The sequence below is a fragment of the Bison bison genome, unplaced genomic scaffold (assembly GCF_000754665.1).
Source record: "Bison bison bison isolate TAMUID 2011002044 unplaced genomic scaffold, Bison_UMD1.0 scf7180017864530, whole genome shotgun sequence".
Taxonomy (NCBI): domain Eukaryota; kingdom Metazoa; phylum Chordata; class Mammalia; order Artiodactyla; family Bovidae; genus Bison; species Bison bison.
In genome coordinates, this window is record NW_011495080.1 from 13725315 (window position 1) to 13748049 (window position 22735).

Below are 22735 nucleotides of genomic sequence, written 5' to 3' on the forward strand. Positions count from 1 at the left end.
AACCCATCTGTACCCAAAACTTGCCTTTCACATTGGAATTCCTACTCCTGGGGTTGCTATTTCAATTCACAAACTGAAAATGTACTTCATTGGAAAGGATACTGGAGGCACCCAGTAAAGCCTTGCTCAAGGTGCCACCCAAGGGTGGAGCCTCAAAATCAGGGGACATCAAAAGGTGGGGAGGGACCTCCTTGTGGGCAGATTCAATCCATCTTATGGTTTTGCCTCCCAAACTTAGACAGTTTCTATTCCAGTTACAATACACAAACTAAATAAGGACAGTTTTTGCCTTTCAAGAACCCTAGCAGAAAATGGTCTTTGATTTCTCACACTCTTGGGCTTATCTCTCCATGTGAATTGTGACAGTAAAACAATAAAAATTGAGATTTAATTTTAACTCATGTTGGTGAGTCTGAGGCAGTAAATGAAGATGATGAGCTAGAGAAATATTAAGCCAGGTTGGTTATTTAATGCCTGCCCTTTATTTGAGGAGAACACTATTGAAGGCACCTGTGCAAGACAATGAAATTCTTCAGTTATATTTTAGTTTATCGCCGGCTTCTCCTTATAGTTTTCACTCTGTTGATTTTATTGCCATTGCCACTCATCCTCCGCTCGAAGGTAAGGGATGGGCTGGTGGGCTTTCTGAGGTATCTAATTGTCCTTTATTGTTGCTATGCAATTATCTGTCTGAAAGGGTGGTGACACCTTGGGCTTGAAATCAGGATGGTTGTACATTGTATTTTGCCCATTTTTCTCCCTTTTAATGATTAATGCTGTTGATTTTCAGTGTGATTAACTAGAATAATTAAATAGTATATTCAATCAGAATTGCTCTCTGCTTGGCGACCAGATAAGGAGAAGAAAAAATGAATCATGACCCTTGAGATCCTGTTGGTCAAGTTGTCAATCTCCAGGGAGCATCCCAGGTTAACACAGCCCCTTGCCCTGAGACTAGGCAGCAATGTGGCACTGGGGGAAAGAGCTCAGAGGACAACTGGAATTCCTAGGGGTGATCTGTGCTATGTGCTTAGCCTCTTCAGTCATGTCCAACTCTGTGACCCCATGGACTGTAGCCCACCAGACTCCTCTGTCCATGGCATTCTCCCAGAAAGGTGATCTAGCACAAATTAATTTACTGGGCACTTCCATGCTTTGGTGTAGGCCATCGAACCCCCTGGAAGTGCTGCAGCCCTTGGGGTCACAAAGAGTTGGACACAACCTAGCAAATGAACAACACAAGAACATGAGAGAAGAAGGCACTGAAAGCAGGAAGTAATTTTCCTTGTTTAATCAGAAAATCTAACACATTATTGCACATGTTCTGATCATTTGAGATTTTATTTTTTTGTGTGTGTTCTTGTAGGGATTTTTCGGTTTCCTTTAAGTATGGTCAATCTATTAAGTGTGGAAATATAAACCCAATGCATTTTTATTACCTTGGTAAAATGATTTGTATCTGCAAACATTTAGTGAATACCTTATTTGTGACAGGTGTGACAAGGGTCTCTTGGTGGCAAGAGAACAGTCTTCAGAGCCAAGCTCTCTGTTTTAGGTCCCAGGTTTTCACTTAGAAACTGTGTGACCTGGAAAAATTAATTGCCCTTTCTGTGCTTCTATTTTCTCCTATGTAAAATTGGGATTGTAATGGGCTTGTTGTAAGGATTAAGTGAATGAGCACTCATCAAGAACTTACTTGGAACTATGGCTGGCACACAGTACGTGGGTTACTGAGAATCTCCCCAAATCGGTTAACCCTACAATGGTGCAGTTCCTACCCTATGATGCCTTTTCTCTGAGTAGAAGAAAACCTTCCTGAGGTTCTTCTCTAACAAGTATTAACCAAGGTTATATGAGTCTGGGTAAAAATAGAACCACAGTGATTGTAACACTCCAGCCTCCCTCAGCAGTCTGCCACTGGTCTGAAGGAAAATTGTCATTCAGTCACTAAGTTGTGTCTGACTCTGCAACTGCATGGACTGCAGTATGCCAGGCTTCTCTGTCCTTCACTATCTTCTAGAGTTTACTCATATTCATGTCCATTGAGTCAGTGATGCCATCCAACCATCTCATCCTCTGTCCCCTCCTTCTCCTCCTGCCCTCAATCTTTCCCAGCATCAGGGTCTTTTCCAGTGAGTGGGCTCTTTGCACCAGGTGGTCAAAGGATTGGAGCTTCAGCTTCAGCATCAATCCTTCCCAATGAATATTCAGGGTTGATTTCCTTTAGGATTGAGTGGTTGGATCTCCTTGCTGTCCAAAGGACTCTTAAGAGTCTTCTCCAGCACCACAGTCCAAAAGCATCAATTCTTCAGTGCTCAGCCTTCTTTATGGTCCAACTCTCACATGTGTACATGACTACTGGAAAAACCATAGCTTTGACTATACAGACCTTTGTTGGCAAAGTGATGTCTCTGCTTTTTAATAAGCTGTCTAGTTTGGTCAGCTTTTCTTCTAAGCCTTTTTCATTACAGTGTGAAGGAAAGTGAGATGAGATAATGAAAAGTCCTTTTTGGTTCTGCCAAGTTCTTTACCAACAAAGCTGGTGAGGGGCCTGGCCTTGGCTGCCCACAGCTTCAAGCTGTCACCTGGTGCGGGGTGGTGGGAGAAAGAATGACCACCAGGGGCTACAGCCTCTCAGGCTGGGTCTCTCTCAGCACTGAGGTCTCATAGCACCCTGAGGTGGGAGGGAAGAACTCCTCTCCCCCACTTTTTATCAGACATTGTTCTGAACCTCCAGATTCTTAGAGAATTTCTAGTGAAAACAGCAGGCAGCCTCCATTGTCCTCGGTTTGGTGGGTTTTGTTTTCAAATTCCATGTGATTCATCCTCCCCTCTTCTCCCTGCCCCTCCTACCCCAGCTAGCTCTGAGGACTCCTCTGAGTCTCTGGCAGCCACTAGACGACAAATGTGAAGTACAGACACAAGTCTCTCATCTGAATGCCTCCTCCTCCACCCCCTTCAAAGATCATTACTCCTTTTCGTGTTCATGATGGCTTTCTTTTTCTAACTCCCCTGGTCCTACATGTCCCCCAGACCTGGCTGACTCTTACCATGAGTACCTCCTGATTCATACCCGGACCCCTGCTATATTTTAATATTTCTGGTTACTCTCAGCATAAAGTCCTTACTTATGGCTGAGAAAGCAAGTTAAACCAGTCAAGACAAACTTTGTCCATGACTGCGTATCATCTGTGCTGCTCCTTTGACATATACATGCTTGACACTTTGCTTATCTTAACATAATTTTCAAAGAAAATGAATATAAACTCTTTGCAAGAGAAGGGCAAGTAAATAAATAAAAAGCAACGTTCTCTGTGCATGATTCATTAACCAGAAAAAGTGTACTCTTGCTAAGCAATGTAGTCATTGATTTTTTTTTTTTTTTCCCAAAGTGCTATGTCAAGAGTACATTAGGTCTGTGGGGAAACCTGGCATCAAGTTGCATTTGATGAACTCTGTCCTCTTTCTTTTCCCTCTAATCAACTCATTTATTAAAACTCAATTAACATTATTGGGAGGATTTTTCCAAGTACAATAACATAATTTCCTCTTTTTTTGCTACTTTAAATGCATATTTAACCATTCAATCAACTGTTAATTAAACTCACAGTATATTATTTTAACTGTTGCTTACAATGAAAGCAGAACTTTCTTTCAGAGAACTTAGGACTTTAGAAGGTATAAAATTTAAGTAGAGGCTACTTTGATATGGGTTGAAATCATTGTATTGTAACTTTCAGGCTACCAAACTGTGAAGCCTATACTTCTAAACACATAGTAACAGAACAACTAAAGAGTTCAAGCAAACAAAAAGTCAATTTTGCTTCATAAAAACACAATAAATCTATACGATGGTGGAACTAATAAACAATAAGTTATTGACTGATTTTTTTTTTCATTTCCCTGCTGAATTTTGAGTTGCTTCTGTAGACAGGACTTAACCCTTAGCTTAATTCAACCTTAATTAAAAAATGGAGCTTCAAAGATGAGAGCCCGTAAGTGGCTTTACCATGTAATGTTCAAAAAGGAGGGGAAGGGCTTTGCTTTGCAGAGCTTGCTTCTGTTCCAGGCATTCTACCAGCTGCTTTATCCAAGTTATCTTATTTAACCTTCATTACAAACCAAGAAGACAATCATAAATGTCCTAGCATTCTCATTTTACATTTGCAGAAATTGATGTTCAAAGACATGTGACCCAGCAAAGGCCACAGGGATGGGGTTGAAATGGGATTTGAACTCAGGTTCTGTCAGAACTCAGAATTCATGCTTTAATAGTGGTTTGGTTTTACCCTTTCCTATATTTTGTATTTTTGAAGACTTGCCTTTTATTTTAAATAGTCACAAAATTTGTGGCTTGATACTCATTTAGCAACAACTCAGGCATAACCCCTCACCATAATGCTTTAGAGAAGAGGTGTATATTAGCCACTTCCTTGATTGACCTCAGGCAACTCAACTTCTTAAAGGTAGACAAGTGCAGTAATTCTAAACCCTGGGGATGGACCTAGGAGAGCTGGAGGAAGGGTCTCATGTATGTCATCTGCTGAATGTCCCAGAGTCCCAGCTCTACAAGCTGGTGCAATCAACTTCTCAGGATGTGATCCCCCTTCCCTTTACACTGGATGTTTACCACGAGTCATGGCATTAAGTTGGCATCTTAAAATTTTTAGATGGAAGAGATTTTGCAACTGTGTATTTTCATGTTTTCATGGAAATAATATTTTATAGCAAAAGAAAATATGCATCACTCCAGAAACCTATGGGTCTAAGTCAGACAGAAATTCAAATTGAGTCCTTATGAATTAGGTATTGTAATTGGTCAAATTTTGAAGATTAGAATTGGAGATAGAAACAAGTCAATAGCTTACCAAAAAAACAAAAAAAAACAAAAAAAAAAAACAAAGAAAAGAAAAAAAAAAACAATAGCTTACCAATACGTGGCTCTACAGATGTCCAGCCAACATCTGTCTGACTCCAGAGCCATGATCTCAACCACAGCTAAATATCTGTGTCCTTATGTCTTCCAAGGGGAATAAGTATACTCCTGATACATTGGTATAAAGGTCACTTTACTGAAGGAATTTTATCTTCTTATTGCTTTACATGAAACATCAGAAATACTGTCCTTTTAATCATCACATAAGTGTAAAGGTAGTCCCAGTCCTTCCCCAATTAGTAGTTGGGTGCTATGTGTTCAGCTGCTCAGTTGTGTCTGATTCTTTGCAAGCCCCTGGACTGTAGCCCTCCAGGCTCCTCTATCCATGGGGTTTTGTAGGCAAAACTATTGGAATGGGTTGCCATTTCTTCCTCCAGGGAATCTTCCTGACCCAGGGATCGAACCCATGTCTCTTGCATTTCCTGCATTGGTAGGTAGTTTCTTTACCACTGAGCCACCTGGGAAGCTCAATTAGTAGTTAGTGGTCAGTAAAAGAAGCCTGTGATGTAATTGATGTTTATGTAAATGAATAAAATTAATCATTGAAACTGAATTTTTCTCTCTTTGGAGAGGAACTATCTTAAATATTTCCAGATAAAAACTTGTTAAAATTGGCCTAGGCTACATGCCTTAGTTCCACTGATATTCCCCGTGCAACATTATTCTTTTACGACTATTTTTAGCAGCTTGTTAATTTTATTCTTCTCAGAACTCTGTGCTATTTCCTTGCTTATTTTTCTAGTTCTTGGCTCTTTGTATTTCTTGTGATGGAACAACATGATAAAAAGAAGGCCAGGTTTGTCTGACGAGTTGTAAGGGAAGAAAATTGAACAATAATATTTTCTGTTTGCAGAGTGCGTCTCTTACTGGCATGTCAGTCCCCCTGGTTTATGTGTTCATTATGGACCCCCGCTTTTTTCAGGAAGACAGTCCCACAGATATTGAGCAGCATTCCCTAGTTGATTGGTTGTAAATCCAAGACCAGATTTCAGGTTTCTGTCAGATACTTCAGGATTTCTCGGGAAAATATTTTATGCCAAGAGAAAGTTGAAGAGAGGAGAGGGAGAGTCAGCTGAACAGAGTCTTAGTACGCTGTACCAGCCCCAGTCAGCGATGGAAGAAACACGGCTGAGAGGGCCACCTCTGTGTGGCCACCTCTGTGTCTGTGGCTGTCATGGGCTGTTTCTGTTCCCTCCACAGTCTATGCCTCTGATGCATCTTGAATCTCGAAGTTATAATAGAAATTATGATACGTAAAAGAAATAATACATAAGGAGAGACTTAGGTGCTCCATCTGGAAAAACTAAACAGATGGGAGAAATATAGCACTTGTAAAGAAATGTAAACCTTAAAGGGATAAAGGCTCTGATGGAAGAGGGGAACTGATAGGTTGAGAAGCCTGACAAAGGAAAGGAAAATGAGTGGGAGAGAATTTTAAAAGACCACAAGTGAGAGAAGAGGGAGGAAAGGAACTCTGAGAAAACATAAGGAACTTCTAAAGGGGCAAATGAAATTGAATATTGTTTCCAATGTTGGTCTAAAATATTGTAGGGATTTAAATAAAGGGGTGTGTGCATGCTAAGTTATTTCAGTCGCCTCCGACTCTTTGCAATCCCATCGACTGTAGCCCACCAGGCTCCTCTGTCCATGGAATGCTGCAGGCAAGAATACTAGAGTGCGTTGCCATGCCCTTCTCCAGGGGATCTTCTGGACCCAGGGATTGAACTCACATCTCTTATGTCTCCTGCATTGGCAAGTGGGTTCTTTTACCACTAGTGCCACCTGGGAAGCCCAAGATAAAGGGGTAAATGCTATAAATGCCAAGAAAATGAATATTTTAGATACAAAAGAGCATCAGAATGATGGAGGGCAAGAAAAAAAAGAAAACATAGATTCATGCTGATGGTAATGTTGTAGGAGATGAACAAAACCAGGAAATCCAAATGTGATAAATATTTATTTCATGAATATTTGATGAGAACTTTTGAGGCCCAAAGTATGGTGCTCGGTGAACAGTGGCATCTTATGCAGCTTAAATTAATGTTTCTGCTTTCAAGTAGCTTGCAAGGTTGCTGAAAAGTTAATGTATACCATGGCCAGCATTCATCACAAAATAAGGTTGTATATAAATCCATGCCAGTGATGGAAACAAATCACGTATTTTATCGGCGTGTAGTTAAAGGGTGAATGTATCTAGGGAAGCAACATTCACCACCCCCTCCATTCCCCTACCGTGCACGGTCCCACTTGCCTACAACGAGCTGCTCCTTCTATGTTCTTTATGTCAGAGAATCGGCTACCCCTCATCCAGGTCTGCAATCTGTGCGTCACGTCAGATCCCTCAGCTTTTCCTAAGCCCACGTCACTCTGTTTATGTTGCTTTACCTCCTGAATCCACCTGCCTCGCATTGAATCTTCATTTCCGTTCCTGCTGGCACTGTTCTCCTCTAGGCTGCCTTCATCTCTCTCTTTCATAGACCATTTCATACTGTTTCCCCCCGAAGTCTCCTGCCAGAGGACTATTTTTAAAATGTCAGCCTCATCCTATTGCATTTACCGCTGCTCCTAATTCTTCCATGGGCTTCCCAGGTGGCTCAGTGGGTAAAAACACAGGCAGATGCGGGTTTGATCCCTGTGTTGGGAAGATCCCCTGGAGGGGCACGTGGAAACCCACTCCAGTATTCTTGCCTGGAGAATCCCATGGAGAGAGGAGCCTGGCGGGATACAGTCTGTAGGGTTGCAAAGAGTCAGACGCAACTGAAAGGACTGCAACTCACTGGTACTACTTCTTCTGTGGCTCCCTTTTGCGGACAGGGGGAAATATCTAACAGAACTTGTAGATATGATGGATCTTGGGATTTTGCCATTTCTTTGTCCTAAAGGCCCTCCCCTTAGAAAGCATCACTACAAACAAAGCTAGTGGAGGTGATGGAATTCCAGTTGAGCTATTTCAAATCCTGAAAGATGATGCTGTGAAGTGCTGCACTCAATATGCCAGCAAATTTGGAAAACTCAGCAGTGGCCACAGGACTGGAAAAGGTCAGTTTTCATTCCAGTCCCACAGAAAGGCAATGCCAAAGAATGCTCAAACTACCGCACAATTGCACTCATCTCACACGCTAGTAAAGGAATGCTCAAAATTCTCCAAGCCAGGCTTCAGCAATACGTGAACCGTGAACTTCCTGATGTACAAGCTGGTTTTAGAAAAGGCAGAGGAACCAGAGATCAAATTGCCAACATCTGCTGGATCATGGAAAAAGCAAGAGAGTTCCAGAAAAACATCTATTTCTGCTTTATTGACTATGCCAAAGCCTTTGACTGTGTGGATCACAATAAGCTGCGGAAAATTCTGAAAGAGATGGGAATGCCAGACCAGCTGACCTGCCTCTTGAGAAATCTGTATGCAGGGCAGGAAGCAACAGTTAGAACTGGACATGGAACAACAGACTGGTTCCAAATAGGAAAACGAGTATGTCAAGGCTGTATATTGTCACCCTGCTTATTTAACTTATATGCAGAGTACATTATGAGAAACACTGGGCTAGAAGAAGCACAAGCTGGAATCAAGATTGCCAGGAGAAATATCAGTAACCTCAAATATGCAGATGACACCACCCTTATGGCAGAAAGTGAAGAGGAACTCAAAAGCCTCTTGATGAAGGTGAAAGTGGAGAGTGAAAAAGTTGGCTTAAAGCTCAACATTCAGAAAATGAAGATCATGGCATCTGGTCCCATCACTTCATGGGAAATAGATGGGGAAACAGTGGAAACAGCAGCAGACTTTATTTTTGGGGCTCCAAAATCACTGCAGATGGTGATTGTCATCATAAAATTAAAAGATGCCTACTCCTTGGAAGGAGAGTTATGACCAACCTAGATAGCATATTCAAAAGCAGAGACATTACTTTGCCAACAAAGGTCCATCTAGTCAAGGCTATGGTTTTTCCTGTGGTCATGTATGGATGTGAGAGTTGGACTGTGAAGAAGGCTGAGCGCCAAAGAATTGATGCTTTTGAACTGTGGTGTTGGAGAAGACTCTTGAGAGTCCCTTGGACTGCAAGGAGATCCAACCAGTCCATCCTAAAGGAGATCAGCCCTGGGATTTCTTTGGAAGGACTGATGCTAAAGCTGAAACTCCAATACTTTGGCCACCTCATGCGAAGAGTTGACTCATTGGAAAAGACTCTGATGCTGGGAGGGATTGGGGGCAGGAGGAGAAGGGGACAACAGCGGATGAGATGGCTGGATGGCATCACTGACTCGATGGACGTGAACTCTGGGAGTTGGTGATGGACAGGGAGGCCTGGCGTGCTGCGATTCATGGGGTCGCAAAGAGTCGGACACGACTGAGCGACTGAACTGAACTGAACTGAATAGCCCTCCCCAAAGCCCCCAATATCTAGCTCCTTCATTCACATTTCACTATCTATGCCCCTAGAGTACCCATGACTATTCTTGCCTTTCTGAATTTCATGTGGTGTGTCCTCTTCATGGAGTGCCCTCTCACCTCTCATTCCTCTCACCCTGTGCTTGCTAGGAAAGGGAGCTCAGGCTGTGATACAAACAGAATCATTCTCCATGCGCTCACTGCATGATTGTGAAGACATCAGCCTCCACTGTTGTGTGTATTCCATTTTGCCTTTATCTTCACTTCCCCCTCTACACTGCAGATACTTCAAGAGCATGGAACATGCTGTTTCCTTGTTTCCTCTGGCCCAAGCACAAGGCCTGACCTACAGTAGATGGTTGATAACTGTGCTGAATGAATGGATTAAAGATCTCTCATGGCAGAAGGATGCAGATACCTGAGCTAGATCATGTAGGAAGCAGAGGATATAGGAGCAAGGAGATGATGAAAGGAAGGAATTTCAAATAGAGTGTAAGAGCCACTAAGGGTCAGAACAAGAATGTAGATAGATGTATCAGGTGAATGGGGATATGTCTCTTCCACGAAGCTCTTCTCTTCAAGATACATTTTTATCCTCTGTTTGGTAATGATAATGTAAGTGAATGTCTACTATCAGCCTCCAACAACCATTAGAGTAGTCAATATTAACCCCATTTTACAGAAGAGCAAGCAGATACTCAAAGAGGTTAAGCAATTTGCCCAAAGTCACACGGTCTCTAAGGGGAGTGAGGATTTACAAACAAGCTGTCTGACTCCCAAACGCATCGATGTTATTGCTTCCTTACTGCGATTTACATCAGATTTTTAAAAGCTTGTGCACTGCTGTTCTTGTATTTGTAATTACTAGAACACATATTGAGATGAGGTCTCCCACTGGATGGCAGAGCAACCGTGACACAGGGTAAACAGATCATGTGAGCAAGAAATAGACATTGGTTGTTTCAAGTTGCTGAGATTTAACCTAGGCTGTCCCATCTTATCTAGCATATTCTGAAAAACTCCCTAACTGGTTCTGTCACACTGACCCCTGGTCCCTGCCCTCATCTGTAAATTGAATAAGACTCTTACAAGAGTTTTGAACGTTGTCTGTGAATTGGCTGCCCCAGGCTCACCTGAGGTACTTGTGGGTGTGAAGTCCAGGATGCTGCACGGTTAAGACGCATCATGACTCTGAAGCAGTTAACCCATGGCCAGCATTTTTAGTCACACCCTAGCACGTCGTCAGGTTGGAGAGCAAGGTGATCTCTGGCTGTTTCCAGTTCTGCTGTGTGCGTGGGATGTGAACACAGAACATCTCCATTGCTAATTGGTTTCGGAAGTTAAATGAAAAGGAAATAAAAATTCCCTTGTAATTGACATAGTGGAGCTGCTAATTGCCTTCCCTTGCTACCCATTGGGCAGAAAACGAATAAGAAATGCTAATTATTTTTCCTTAACTTTGTAGTTGAGCTTCTTACTCTCCGTCTTCCAATCTGAGGCCATTGGGAGTCACTTTAAGGTTTTCCGTTAATATGGATTGAGTCTTGAGAAATTCTTGCCACAGTAGGAATTGCAAAGCCCTTTGCAAAAATGCAAAGCCCTGTACAGGCTCTGTCATATAATAATAGTGTTTTTCTTGTAGCACACAGATTCATAATGCGTGATTTTTCTTTCTCCCATCTTAATTGCTGTGCGTTCTCTTTGAAAATCAAATGCTGTGACTGAGGCTTGTGATCGGTCCTACTTTTCTCAAGCTGTGCTGAGAGACCGTACCCACATATGTACTAATTCCACATACGCCAAATTACTCCCTAATATCAGTCAGTGTGTCATTAAAAATGAGAAGAGGTGAAAAACTGTATTTTAAAGGCTAATTTATATTTCAATTCTATCCAGAACTATAATTTAAAAGAGAACTGAGGTGATTTTTAAATATAATCAACCACATTTCCCAAGATAATTTGACACTCAGAACTTTAGTCAGAGGGGAGTCATTATCCACATTGCCTTGTCATAGCAGCATTTGCCTTTTCTGCCTCTGTAGCAAGTTCCTGGCTGCACTTACTTGGGGTGGTTAAAACTAGATACAATGATGATATTGTGAAATGAGGAAGTGACCCTGACAAGTAAAAGGTTTAGTTCCAATTCAAGCTTATTAGCAAAAGAGATGAAAACCTCAGGAGAACTATAAAGACGATTTACCCATCATCAGTTCAGTCGCTCAGTTGTGTCCGACTTGTGGGCATCAAAATATCCAGTAGATATTTCTTTTCTTCAAGTAGAAAAGAAAATAGAAAAGAGAACAAAGAAAAGAAAAGAGATTCCTAGACTAAATAATTTATGCCTAGTAGAATACAGGGATCTTCTATCTTGGGATCAAGGTTTGTTGTTTAGTCACTCAATAGTGTCCGACTCTTGGACTGTAGCCCTTGGACTGTAGCCTGTCAGGCTCCTCTGTCCTTGGGATTTCCCAGGCAAGTTTACTGGAGTGGGTTACCTTTTCCTTCTCCAGAGGATCTTCCCAACCTAGGGATTGAACCCTCATCTCCTGCATTGACAGTTGGGTTCTTTACCACTGAGGCACTGAAAAAGCCCAGGGGTCAGATATCTGAATAAAAACAGTGGTAGAAAAGACACAGAGGAAAAAAGCTTCAATCATTTAATAAATACTACCGGGCACTTACTATATGCCAACCATTGTTTTAAGTGCTTGGAACAGGGTAGTAAATGAAATATAGGATGTGCTCTCATGAATATACTTGGGTAGAACTCTACTACATATTATTAGTAATGTGATTGTTGATCCTTAATTCAACATGGAATTAAAATACCTACTTTATAGAATTTGGGGAAAGACTACACAAAACAAGTATTATACGTGGTATGTCACAGGCATTCATAAATGTTATTGTCCCCTCCTCTTAATCAAGTCAGAAGAACAGATTTGTCTCTTTACTCAGCAAATATCTTCACCTTTGAAATAAGGTTTCCTATCTATAAAGACTATGGTCAGCAGTCTGGATGAAATTTGTACAATGAAGTCCCCTCCACCCTATTCTCCACCATAAACACAACGCTGATAAACATTTTGATAAACCAAAATGGATCAGAAAAGCAAGCAAGGAGAGCAAACATGAGAAGTTGTGATCTAAAGTGCTCCCACGTCATTCTGGGGTCAGAATTAATTTCAGTGTCACAAACTTAAGTGCTAGAGAGTGATTTTCTTGGCAGCTATGAATGACCAAACAAAAAAGCTAGGCTGACCGCTGTCTGTGGAAGCATTCAGAGGAAGCAGTTTCTGCCCAGCCCCCAGCCAGGACTGACCCAAACTTCCTGATCCAGCGAGATGGCCGGATTTGCATTGTTCTGGCAGGACTGAACCTCAGGCTGACAAGATAGAGCACATACTGGACTGCAAGCTGGGACTGGCTGTAGGCAACTGTAAAACTTTTAGGAGTACAGAAGGAAACAATACAGAAACAAAACAACTACATGCAGGCTCAGTCTGAAAACAAAATTTCAAAATGCAGTAAGACAATCAAGAAGATCTGACAATGAAACCAACACGGAGATGGAAACACTCCAAATAGGATAAAAGTAATAGGGAAATCAGTAGATGAGAAATGGGGGAAGGGATCCATAATAAGTAACACATTGTTTTTGAAATAGAAATGTATCAATTACACCAACAAATTGAATAATCTAGAAATGGATAAGTTTCCAGAAACATACAACCCATGAAGATGGAGTCATAAACAGAAAATCCTCAACAGAGCAATAAAGAGTGTGAGGTGCTTGAATCATAATCAGAAACTTCCTAACAAAGAAAAGCCCAGGCTCAGAGCTTCACTGGTAAATTCTACCAAATATTTTTTGAAAGAATTAATGCCAATCCTTTCCAAACTCTTCCAAAAAATTAAAGAGGAGTGAACACTTCCAAACTGATTTTATGAGGTCAACATCCTGATACCAGAGTCAGGCAAAGAGTTAATACAATGAAAGACAATCACAGGTTCATATCCCTATAAACATGCACATAAAAATCCTCAACAAATACTAGCTGATCAAACTCATTAGCACATTAAAAGGATCATACAACATGACCAAGTGGGATTTATCCCTGGGATACCAGGATGATTCAATACACACAAATCAGTTAATGTGGTGTATCACATTAATAGAATGAAGGATTTTTTTAAAAAAATTACACAATCATCTCCAGCTGCATGCAACAAATTCTGGTAAATTCTCTTTTCATTTTTTTTCTGTTACAAATATTTTCTAATTTTCCTGGTTATGACTTAGATACATCCATCATTTAAAGTAGACATTTACTTTCCAAATACATGGGGTTTTCAAAGTAAAAATAATTATCACATGACCATCCCAATAGATGCAGACAAATCATTAATAAAATTCAACATCCTTTCATGATAAAAAAAAAAAAAAAAACTCTCAACAAATTGAGTGTGCAAGGAATGAACCTCGGCATAATAAGGGATGTATATAACAAGCCCGCATATAACACCATCCTCAATGGTGAAAAACTGAAAGCTTTTCTATAAGATTAGAAGTAAGACAAGGATGCCCACTCTTACCACTTCTATTTAATACAGTACTAGAAGTCCTAACTGGAGAAGGCAATGGCAACCCACTCCAGTACTCTTGCCTGGAAAATCCCATGGACTGAGGAGCTTGGTAGGCTGCAGTCCATGGGGTCGCTAAGAGTCAGACACGACTGAACAACTTCACTTTCACTTTTCACTTTCATGCATTGGAGAAGGAAATGGCAACCCATTCCAGTGTTCTTGCCTGGAGAATCCCAGGGACGGGGGAGCCTGGTGGGCTTCCGTCTATGGGGTCGCACAAAGTCGGACACGACTGAAGCGACTTAGCAGCAGCAGCAGCAGCAGCAGAAGTCCTAACTAGAGCAATTAGGCAAGAAAGAAAATAAAAGTCATCAAATTGGAAAGACGTAAATGATCTTATGTGTAGAAAACCATAAATACTCTACAAAAAACTTAGAACTAATAAACTAATTTAGTAAAGTTGCAGGATACAAAACCAATGTTAAAATCAGTTGTTTTCTACATGTTAACAACTATCAGAAAAGAAAGTTAAGAAACCAATCCCATTTAAAATAGCATCAAAAATAATAAAATACTTAGTAATAAACTTAACCAAGGAGTTTAACCTTCTACACCGAAAACTATAAAACACTGATGAAAGAAATGAATGGAGACACACATAAATAGAAAGACATCTCATTTCATGGATTAGAAGATTTAATATTGCTAAAATATGTCCATCTACCCAAAGCAATCTACAAATTCAGTGCTATCCACATCAAAATTGCAAAGATTTTTTTTACAGAAATACATAAAACACCCTTAAAATTCATATGTAATCACAAAACTTTGAATAATCAAAGGTATCTGAGCAAAGAGGATAAAGCTTGAGGCATTCACACTTCCTGACTTCAAAATACATGACAACACTACAGCAAATAAACAGTATCGTACTGGCAGAAAGACAGATACTTAGACTAATGAAACAGAATAGAGAGCTCAGAAATAAACCCATTCATATATGGTCAACTGATCTGTGACAAGAGTATCAAGAATATGCAATAGACAGAGAACTTGAATGCACATTCTCCAAAGATAATATACAAACGAGCAACAGACAAATGAAAAGGTACTCAATATCATTGATCATCAGGGAAATGCAAATCAAAGCCGCAGCAAGTTATCACCTCACATCTGTTAGGATGGCTTTTACTTTTTTCAAAAAAAAAAGATAAGTGTTGGTGATGATGTGGAGAAATCGGTACCTTTGTACACTGCTAATGAAAATGTAAAATGATGCTGTCATTATGGAAAACAGTATGGAGGCTTCTCACAAAATGAAAAATAGTTACCATATGTATGATCCAACTATCTCACCTATAGATATATTGCCAAAAGAAATGAAATCAGGATATTGAAGAAGTATTTGTACTTCCATGTTCATTGTAGTATTATTAACAGTATCCAAAACATGGGAATAACCTAAATGTCCATGGGCTGATGAATGGATAAAGGAAATGTCGTATGTATAGACAAAAGAATATTATTCAGTCTTAAAGAAAAAGAGGCAATCCTGTCATCTGCAGCTACATGGATCAACTGGGAGGATATTATGCTGAGAAATAAACCAGTGATGGAAAAAATACTTATGATTCCACTTTTATGAGGCATATGAAATAGACAAGCTCATAAAAATATAGGGTAGAATGGTGGTTGCCAAAAGTGAATGGATGGGGAGTTGTTCAAAGGGGAAAGTTTCAGTTATGCAAGATGAATAAGTTCTAGAAATCTGCTGAACAACACGGTATCCATAGTTAATATTGTACTGTACACTTAGAATTTTTAAGAATGTAGATCTCATGTTATGTGTCTTTAACACACACACAGAAACAAACAAAACCCAAAATGGGGCCTGAGGAAACTTTTGGACATGATGGATATGTTCATTACCTTGACTGTGGTGATAGCTGCACAAGTATCCACATATGTCCAAAACTCAACAAATTGTATACAATATACATGTACAGTATTTTGTGCATCAATTAACCCTCATTTTTAAAAGAAATATAAAGCAAGAACAGGCAAATAAAAAAAATGGCTAGTTAGAAATCACAGAAATGAAAAAGTCTTCTCTGAAATTAAAAAGAATTCAAAATTTAAAAACTTAAGATGAAACTATAAACTTTAACCTGAGTATACTTGAAGACATACTCAGTGAACTAAGAAAGAATACTAGGAATTCACCTAAAAATCAGACATAATAAGTAAACATGTTTTACACGAAAGAATGATTTGAAGGTAGATTCAGAATCCCCAACACACATGTGAAAGGTATTCTTGAAAAAGAGAGACTAGAAGAGAGATTATATTCAGAGTAATAATGGCTAAATTTTTCAGAATTAGAAAAGATATGAATCCTCAAACAGACCATTTCCAAGTAAAAAATAATTTAATTAAATATTAGTCCATGTTTAGATACATCATAAATGAAACTTTGAAGGAGAAAACCATCGAAGGAGACAAATTTAAAGCTACCAAACTATAAAGAGAAAAAAATGTATACAAAAGGATGATAATTAATTTCTTATTTTTTTCAACAGTAATGAAGATATCTAGTAAGGATTCAGTTTAGGTCAGTTCAGTTCAGTCGCTCAGTTGTGTCTGACTCTTTGTGAACCCATGGACTACAGCACGCCAGGCCTCCCTGTCCATCACCAATTTCCGGAGTTTATCCAAACTCATGTCCATTGAGTCGGTGATGCCATCCAATCATCTCATCTTCTGTCATCCCCTTCTCCTGTCCTCAATCTTTCCCAGCATCAGGGTCTTCTCCAATGAGTCAGTTCTTCGTTATCAGGTGGCCAAAGTATTGGAGTTTCAACTTCAACATCAGTCCTTCCAATGAACACCCAGGACTGATCTTCTTTAGAATGGACTGGTTGGATCTCCTTGCAGTCCAAGGGACTCTCAAGAGTCTTCTCCAACACCACAGTTCAAAAGTATCAATTCTTTGGTGCTCAGCTTTCCTTATAGTCCAACTCTCACACCCATACATGACTACTGGAAAAACCATAGCCTTGACTAGACAGACCTTTGTTGGCAAAGTAATGTCTCTGCTTTTTGATCTGCTGTCTAGGTTGGTCATAACTTTCCTTCCAAGGAGTAAGCGTCTTATAATTTCATGGCTGCAGTCACCATCTGAAATGATTTTGGAGCCCCCCAAAATAAAGCCTGCCACCATTTGCACTGTTTCCCCATCTATTTGCCATGAAGTGATGGGACCAGATGCCATGATCTTAGTTTTCTGAATGTTGAGCTTTAAGCCAACTTTTTTAATCTCTTCTTTCACTTTTATCAAGAGGCTCTTTAGTTCTTCTTCACTTTCTGCCATAAGGGTGCTGTCATCTGCATATCTGAGGTTATTGATATTTCTCCTGGCAATCTTGATTCCAGCTTGTGCTTCTCCCAGCCCAGCCATTTCTCATGATGTACTCAGCATATAAATTAAATAAGCAGGGTGACAATATACAGCCTTGACATTCTCCTTTTCCTATTTGGAACCAGTCTGTTGTTCCATGTCCAGTTCTAATTGGACATACAGGTTTATCAAGAGGCAGGTCAGGTGGTCTGGTGTTCCCATCTCTTTCAGAATTTTCCACAGTTTGTTGTGATCCACAGAGTCAAATGCTTTGGTATAGTCAATAAAGCAGAAATAGATGTTTTTCTGGAACTCTCCTGCTTTTTTGATGATCCAATGGATGCTGGCAATTTGATCTCTGGTTTTTCTGCCTTTTCTAAAACCAGCTTGAACATTTGGAAATTCACAGTTCACATATTGTTGAAGCCTGGCTTGGAGAATACAAGACCCTTATGGAGAAAACTACAAAATATTATAAAAAGAGTTTAATGAATACCTAAATGAAAGAAGAGTTCATAGATGAGAATATTTTAAGGCCATTTCTTATTTTATAAATTTCATGTAATTTGAATAAAAATCTAAAATTCCAAAAGTAGAAGCCTAAAACTATCAAGACAACTTTGAAAAATTATAAAATATGGGACCTGAGTTACCGATTGTAAAACTGATTGAAAAGCTGTAGTAGTTAAAAGAGTTTAATAATTCTGCAGTTCACCACCTTTTGAAAGGTGGTGGGGGTGTAAGTGATTGAGATACAGAGTCCTTAAACGCATGTGTCTGCATTTGTAGAAATTTGCCACAGGAGATATGTAGTAGCATGAGTTAGTGGGCAGAGATGGACCATCTAATTCAAAAGAAATCAGGACATTTTGATTATCCATTTAGAAAACAGGCACCGGACTCCTATACAAATCAATTTAGGTCCACATTTGAAAAAACATTTTTTTTTTAATTTTAGAAAAAAAATATGGGAATGCAATATGTATAGAAAGAATTTCTCATACAGGATAGTAAAAAAGCAAAACATAACAGAAAGGACTTTAAAATAACTGAATCAAAATTAAAATCTTATCACCCAGAAACACAATAAATCAAATTTCATAGATAAGTCAGAGGCTAAGAATAATATTTATAAATATACATATATAAAGAAATATTAAGAACCTAAAAATAACCTCACAAATTCACAATAAAAAGAAACAACAGAAACACGAGAAAACACTATAAACAAGGTAATTTTCAAGAGAGGAACAATTATGTTCAACAACCATGAAAAAATACTTCAATGGTATTCAAGCAAATGCAAATTAAATTAAGAAGAACTTTCCATACTATCAGATTTCAAATAAATAAATTACTCCAATATACCAGTGGCTGGTTAAATGGAACTTTCTTACATTTTTGGTGCTAATACTGTATAAACTGATGCAACCGTCTTGCATAGCAGTTGGGCAATATCGGTAAGGTTCCAATGCATCCTTTCCACTTAGAAATTTTGAAAATTACTTTCATATAATAGCTTAGACAATCTCTTTCTTATATTCACATGTAACTAGGTATAAAGATGTTCTTAGCATTATAATAATGAAAAATTGAGGGAAAGAGCCCTAAACAGCCATCAATAGAAAAAAATGGACAAATGAACTGTAAGATATTTGTAAAAAGAAATTCTATATCCATTTAAAAAAATTAACAGTAAGTCTATATGTATCAACATTCACACATTTGAAATCAATAAAACATTGAGTGAAAAAGCAAGTTGAAAAATCACACAGAGTGAAATAAGCCAGAAGGAGAAAAATAAATATCAAATATTAACACATATATGTGCAATATGAAAAACTGGTATAGACAAGGAAAAATAGATGCAGTTATAGAGAACAAATGTATGGCTACCAAGTGGGGAGGCTGGATGAATTGAGAGATTGGGATTGACATGTAACACTACTGATAACATGTATAAAACAGATAACTAATTATAACCTACTGTATAGCACAGGGAAGTTTATTCAATTCTCTGTGGTGATCTAATGGAGAGGAAATTCAAAAAAGAGGGGATTATGTATATATATAGCTGATTTACTTTGCTATACAGTAGAAACTCACACAATATTCCAATAAAATGCTTTTAAATATATATGTACGCTAGATCACTTCAGTCATGTCTGACTCTGCAGCCCAATACATGGTATTTTTCAGTCAAGAATACTGGAGTGGGTTGCCATGTCTTCCTCCAGGGGATCATCCCAACCCAGGGATTGAACTGGCATCTCATGTCATACACACCAAAAATCTTTTTTAATCTCAAAACCATATGTTGTTTATTAATGTAGTAATGTCTACATGTAATAAAATCATGAATGCATGGATAGAAACCCAAATGAGCAATCAAGGGTTGATTCTGGAAGGGTAAAGTAAGATTTGCAAGGAAGAGCAGGTAGGCAGCATTTTTATTACCCGATATTTTACTCAAATGACATCTAAGGCCAAACAGGTAAGAGAATTCATGAGATGGTGCAGAGGCGCCAGGAAAAACTGAGAAGCACGAGTCAGTCTCTAAAGGGGAATTATTGGAGTCCTCAAGTCTGGAGAATTGTTGACCTGGAAGAATATGATCCCAATGTTACCAAAATCCTCAGTTTTTCAAGAGGAGCCAAAAATTTGAGTTTTGTTTCTAATATGAAATCTGCTGGTTTGCAAATCTTGACTCAAATGTACACACGCCACCCCCCACCCCCCACCACACACACACAGTTGTAAGTCAAATAAACTGCAGTTTCTTCTTAGATGAGGTCATCAGTTTCCAACTGTTTAGTCTACATAATCAAACTAGGTTTAAAGTGTCCATTCCAGAATATGGTCACAGGCAGGTAGAAGCTATCACTTAAGAGTATTGGAGGCTCACTGGGATGACTACCTGTTAAGGATTAGAGTTTAGAAAACCAGTGTATGAGGAGCAGGGATCAGAATTCATATATGAAGAAGGAATGTAGATAAGACTCTTTAGAAATATTTTAGGAAGTACTGGAGTGAGTCATATTATAGTTAAAGTGAAGGTGGCCTTCAATGCAAGTTTTGGATTCTTTTCAGTAAACAATTCAAAAATTACTCACATGACCATTTTAAATTATGTATGGGCCAGTTAAAACATGAAAGATGTGTTGACAAGCTAAAGATTTAACACTTGAAATTTTGCCCCCAAATTTGCCCCATCTGAGCAGACTATCAATGTCTAGCTGAAGTAGACCCATGTGGAAATGAAATTTCAACACTATGGCAGTGATTTTGTGTGGTAAACAGAATTTGCTGGCATCATATTCTTTTTATTTTTCTGATGTTTTAGCAGTTCCTTGTAGAAGGGTGCTCCAGACAGTTGTCAGGGTAGCTAGTCCCAATCCAGCCTCATGCAAGGGAATGAAAAAAATGAATTAAATTTTTGGAAAGTCAACTGGTGTTGGAGCAGATTTGCCTATAGTGGAGGAATTGGAGTGGAGGCTGAAGGGTAGAGTCGAGAGGTAAAACGACAGTGGGGTGGATCAGATCAAGAGACTGGTTGAAAGTGGAAATGTTAGTTGTTCAGTTGTGTCCAGCTCTTTTGCGACTCCATGGACTGTAGCCCGCCAGGCTCCTCTGTCCATGGAATTCTCCAGGCAAGAATACTGGAATGGGTAGCCATTTCCTTCTCCAGGGGATCTTCGTGACTTAGGGATCAAATCTGGCTCTCCTGCATTGCAGGCGGATTCTTTACCATCTGAGCCCCCAGGGAAGCCCAAGAGACTGGTTGGCTGTGATTAAAAGGCAAGATAGTAAAAAGGTCCATTTTATCTTTGAAATCTAGGTCCTTGTAAGTATGATAGAAAACATAGAGTCACAATGAAGAGTGTGGGGGTTATACACGTGTTTTAATAGGCTTCCCAGGTGGCACAGTGGTAAAGAATCTGTCTGCCAATGCAGGAGATGCAAGAGATGCGGGTACAATCCATGGATTGGGAAGGTCCCTGGAGTAGGAAATGGCTATTCCATTTCCAGTGTCTTTCCTGGAAATCTCCATAGAGGAGGAGCCTGGCGGGTTATAGTCCATGAGGTCACAAAGAGTCAGAGATACGGCTGAGAGGCTGAGCACACACACGTGTGTTCTAACTAAGAGAAAAAGCAGACCTGGTCTTTCTCCAACACTGGCATTTTAAGTTAAGCACATATTCACAGATTCTCTCCAGAGCAAGTCAGAGAGATTTAGTCAAGGCTCAGCTTTGTTCCACTGTTTTATTGTTTGTCAAGATTATAGAGGTAGACTTTGTATAAAATTGTCAACATCAAAACACCTTTATTCTTTCTCCTTGAAAAAGACAGCACTATAAAGATATGACACAATCGTGTCTTATTAAGAATTTCTTCGAAACTCCCTGCAAGTGCAGGAATGCTGGGTGAGTTAAAGACCAGGCCCAGAGGACTCACCATGAGGTAGATGAACCAGAGGGTAACAAAACTGGAAATGCTACTGCTTTGGGAAAACCTTAAATAAAAGACCTCGTTAAACTCAGACAGCAGTTTGAGTTTTTTAAATTTGTAAATTTTGAGTTTTATAAATTTCTAAATTTTTCAAATGCAGCTCAGAATTTGCAGAGATTAATCAATGTGAGAGCAAACATGTAAGATATGCTGCCCTTTATTAATCATTTAGTACATAGTGGCATCATATAAAAATTATTTATGTAAGCCAAGGTAAAAGTGTTAGTCACTCAGTCATGTCCAACTCTTTGTGATCCATGGACTGCAGCATGCCAGTCTCCTCTATCCATGGAATTCTCCAGTCAGGATTACTGGAGTGGGTAGCCATGCCCTTCTCAAGGGATCTTCCTGACCCAGTGATTGAACCCGGGTCTCTTGCATTGCAGGCAGCTTCTTTACCATCTGAGCCACTAGGGAGGCCCAATATAAGGATAAATTTCAACCATTCTTTAACAATGCCCTAAGCCAGAAACCCACAGATTTATACCTGGCAAAGCAAAAAACTACATTAAGAGCCTCTATCCTATTTAGTTCCCTGTGTCTCCATAGAAGCTCAACTGTCTTTCTAAAAAAGCCAAACAGAAGGCTCTTCACCTCCAGGTCTGCATCACTTAGGAGCAAATTCAGTCTTATCCATGCACATAACTAGGCAGTGTCCTTCTTTCTATGCAAAAAAGTACATCTAACTTTTTCTTCTGGGTTGACTTCCCTTTTTAGTAGAGAGAGAGAAAAGTTGGTGTGCATGAGTCCCACCAAACTAGAAACAAGGAAATGCAGTTAAAAGGAAGGGTGTGAATTTTACAAGCCACAGGAAAGTAAGGGCTGCTGCTGCTAAGTCGCTTCAGTCGTGTCCGACTCTGTGCGACCCCATAGACGGCAGCCCACCAGGCTCCCCCTGTCCCTGGGATTCTCCAGGC

General features: G+C 39.5%; 1 protein-coding gene across 1 annotated transcript in view; it reads left to right on the forward strand.

The window, feature by feature from the left end:
* The first annotated feature begins 490 nt into the window (after positions 1-490).
* SLC13A1 (solute carrier family 13 (sodium/sulfate symporter), member 1) overlaps positions 491-22735 on the forward strand; it is a 105223-nt gene continuing 82978 nt past the window's right edge. The window contains exon 1 of the mRNA XM_010831741.1: positions 491-621. Coding sequence (XP_010830043.1) covers positions 523-621 — 99 coding nt within the window. The 5' untranslated portion in view covers positions 491-522. The remainder of the gene's footprint in view (positions 622-22735) is intronic.